General features: G+C 38.2%; 1 protein-coding gene across 1 annotated transcript; it reads left to right on the top strand.

Annotated features, from left to right (window-relative positions):
* LOC116100717 (olfactory receptor 51V1-like) lies at positions 1–942 on the top strand. The gene has a single exon (XM_031384455.1). The coding sequence runs from the start codon at positions 1–3 to the stop codon at positions 940–942; it is 942 nt and encodes a 313-aa protein (XP_031240315.1).
* Positions 943–3,626: the final 2,684 nt, after the last annotated feature.

The following is a 3,626-nucleotide window of genomic DNA, read 5'->3' as shown; positions in this document are numbered from 1 at the left end:
ATGTCTGTTCTCTCTGTCACAAACTTCACTAGTTCTAGGTTTGCTTTGACTGGTTTTCCTGGTTTAGAGATTTATTACTTCTGGCTATCTGTCCCATTCTTCATAATCTATGTGACAGTGTTCCTGGGGAACTGTATGGTACTTCATGTGATCCGAACAGAGCCAAGCCTGCACCAGCCCATGTTCTATTTCCTGGCCATGTTAGCCCTCACGGACCTGTGCATGGGGCTATCCACTGTGCACACGGTACTGGGCATCCTTTGGGGCTTCCTTCAAGATATCAGCCTTGATGCCTGCATTGCACAGTCTTACTTCATTCATGGTTTGTCCTTCATGGAGTCCTCTGTTCTCCTCGCTATGTCCTTTGACCGCTACATTGCCATTTGCAACCCTCTACGCTATTCCTCCATCCTAACCAATGACAGAATCATGAAAATCGGAGTGGCCATCTTATGTAGGAGTTCTATGCTCATTCCTCCAGTTATTATCCGCCTGAAGTTCTTAAATTACTGCCGGCCTCATTTCCTCTCCCACTCTTTCTGCCTGCACCAAGACTTAATTAGAATGGCCTGTGGAGACATCCGTTTCAATAGCATCTATGGTCTAGCTCTGGTGATCAGCAATCTGTTGCTGGATTCAGTGCTAATATTAATGTCATATATTATGATCCTGCACACAGTTCTGTCCATTGCATCCCGGGAGGAGAGAATCAAATCTTTGCAAACATGTGTATCTCACATCTCTGCTGTTTTGGTTTTCTACATCCCCATCATTGGTCTGACCATGGTCCACCGATTTGGGAAGCATCTCTCACCATTGGTTCATGTCCTCATGGGCAACATTTACATCCTTTTCCCACCCTTGATGAACCCCATTATATACAGTATCAAGACTCAACAGATACGAGTGAGAATTCAGAGACTGTTCTGGAACAGAACCTAAAACTTTAGATCTGCTGTGAATATATTTGAAACTCAACATGCAGTTTTATAAAAGGTGAAAAACAGTAAGTAAACATAAATATAGGTATTAGATACTGTTTAAGGATGCTTCCATGTTGTAAATTCTCTCCTTTAGCTGTTTTATGACATTGCAATAGACTTTTATAGCACTGTAGTTAATGTCACAAAGTAGACTGTGCACATAAAAGTGTAGTGAACTCAGAATCATCTTTTAAACCTGATTTTAACTTTTTGAAAAATTTAAGCCTGATTTTAACTTTTTTTAAAATTTAAGTAAACATATAATTTCTCATTTTCTAATGTATCAGATTGATTTATTTATTCACAAAAATCCATATCTAAGTATAATTTTAAAAAAATATAAATCTATAACTTTTGTGGCTACTTGAATATATATTTCTTCTTTATCATTATGAAAATGATATCTTTAGTTTAAAAGCCATTGATGACTACTATTGATCATCATCTCAGTCTATTTTTGTTCATCTAAACAATATATTTATTATATTTACAAAGTCCTGTTAATTGGGCCAACCACTTGGAAGTAACAGAGAAGCCTATGAGATTGGACTGTTTAGTCACTTAATTGTAGTTAAATAAACAAACAAAAAATAATAACCTCAGGCTGTGTTGACCTGCCGCAGGCTGGCCAGTCTGGGCCTCCCTCAACCCGTGGGAGAAACGGGGTCCTAGTCAGGTCGACAAGGTGTTGGTGAGGAAATGATGGCAGAGATGACACATGGACCTAAGGATCTGAATGTAGTTCTTAAAAATAACAAAATAGCTAATAAAAAAATAGCAAAAGAGAAATGAGAAATCTGGCAGCTCAGCAGTTGAGGTACATCTGAGGCCACCTGAAACACACTGGGTCTAAAGCAGCCACCTCTTCTGGACAGGCGCTGCACCCATTCCTCCATACCACCCCGGAGCTCAAGCGCTCTGGCGGGAGGGGTGGGGGCTGCGGACTGCATGAGGCTCGAAGCTTGAATCTGAATGAATAAATCTAGTCTAAGTCCTAGTCCATCTAAGTTAAGTTCGAATAAGTCCCACATCAAGGTCAGTAAGATTATGTAGGAAAGTGATGGTTACATCAAGGTCCTAAGATCAGGTATCCATAGGTGTGAAGTAGAAGAGCAGTGGTACCCTCCCTGCTGGGGCTATTTTGGTAATCCCATGCTAATTCTCTGGGTCTGCTGGAGGCAAGCACCAGGAAGTTCCAATCTAACAGTTCCTGAAAATGCCCTTAAGTGAGGGAAGCCCTTCAATTACTCTCTGGTATGTAAAACAGTTCTGCCTTCTGTGGGACTGCCCTGAGAATTGTAACTAAGTGCCTGACCTCTTGTTGCTAACTCTGAGGACATCCTATCTGATAAGGCAGATTCCTTGTGAGAAATTCCAAGCTAATGACAGCTTGGAAATAAATTAGGATATATTGGAATGTTGTGCTGGCCAGGGAACAATGCCCTTTTTTAGCCATTTACGAATCATTTCTTGGGGTACCCTTATGCCTGAATAAGAAGGCGTGTTGACAATTGGAAAGACTAACCTGGAACACGTCTGAGTTAGGAGATGCCAGTGACTGACTGAATACCCAGGAGGCACAAACTCCCTTTGAAGTCATAAGGCCTCTTGTCCTTGATCAGGCTTTTACCCCCATACTGCAGACATAACTGGAGTAGACGAGTGGGTGTGGCATTGACCAACATCCCACAGCCTCCAATGTCCCCACACTATGGAGGGTAACAGAGACACTTGTGACAATACCAGTAATGACTACCATAGGAAGACCATTCAAATCATATGAAAATATTATTGATTTTTATCTTATCTCAATTAAATCCCCAGTGACAGGTAAAATGTTACTGTGACTATGTAACAGAAATAATTTTCTAACTTAATATGTCCCTTAAAATTCTGAGGTAGATACTATTCTTTATTCTTTCAATAGATTTTTTTCAACCAGCCAATGAATGATCTTTCAAATTTTTAGGGTGCGTTTTATGATGAGATCTGTATGTATTTTGCTTCATTTATCTTCAACAACTATGTTTTCCTGCCTCCCTTGTGTTTCTTTTGCTTCAAACTGGTCTGACATTTGCTGAAATTTAAAAAATCATTGAACAATAAGCAGGAAACAAAAACATCAAAATGAACCACATATGATAGGGCATGTACCTCTTTGTTAATGTAACTTTCTTTAAAATATTTATATAATTTACAATAAAAATATAAAATGTACAACATTCATTCACTAAGTTAAAGCAGGATTATGAAGGTCTATTTACAAACAACCTGATTACTATAAGATGTACATATAAAATTTGATTAGAAAGGAGGAATCCATTTAGAATATTTACTATCATGAATCTATTGTCATAACCAAGATGATGAATATTTTTTCTATATTCCAGTGTTTGCCACATATTATTGCAAATGCTTATTTCTGTCATTTAGTTTTGGTGTTAATGAGGTCATTTAAATTACATAGTACCAGTTTAAATTTTCACCATCCTTTATTTCACTTACAGTAATGTTCCTCAGATAATTATGACACACACTAACAGCTCTGATTTTAAATATTTATATATGAGTGAAAACAGCCTCACAGAAGACTAAAACTACATTCTTAATAACAAAGCATACAAAACATATCTCTTAAAGCCA

Source organism: Mastomys coucha, unplaced genomic scaffold (assembly GCF_008632895.1).
Source record: "Mastomys coucha isolate ucsf_1 unplaced genomic scaffold, UCSF_Mcou_1 pScaffold21, whole genome shotgun sequence".
NCBI classification, from domain to species: Eukaryota; Metazoa; Chordata; class Mammalia; order Rodentia; family Muridae; genus Mastomys; species Mastomys coucha.
The sequence above is the reverse complement of the archived record's forward strand: the minus strand, read 5'-3'. Positions and strand labels throughout refer to the sequence as shown.

Bases quoted from the DNA above. Each gene is read 5' to 3' on its own strand.
- LOC116100717 (XM_031384455.1), top strand. From the start codon at position 1: ATGTCTGTTCTCTCTGTCACAAACTTCACTAGTTCTAGGTTTGCTTTG.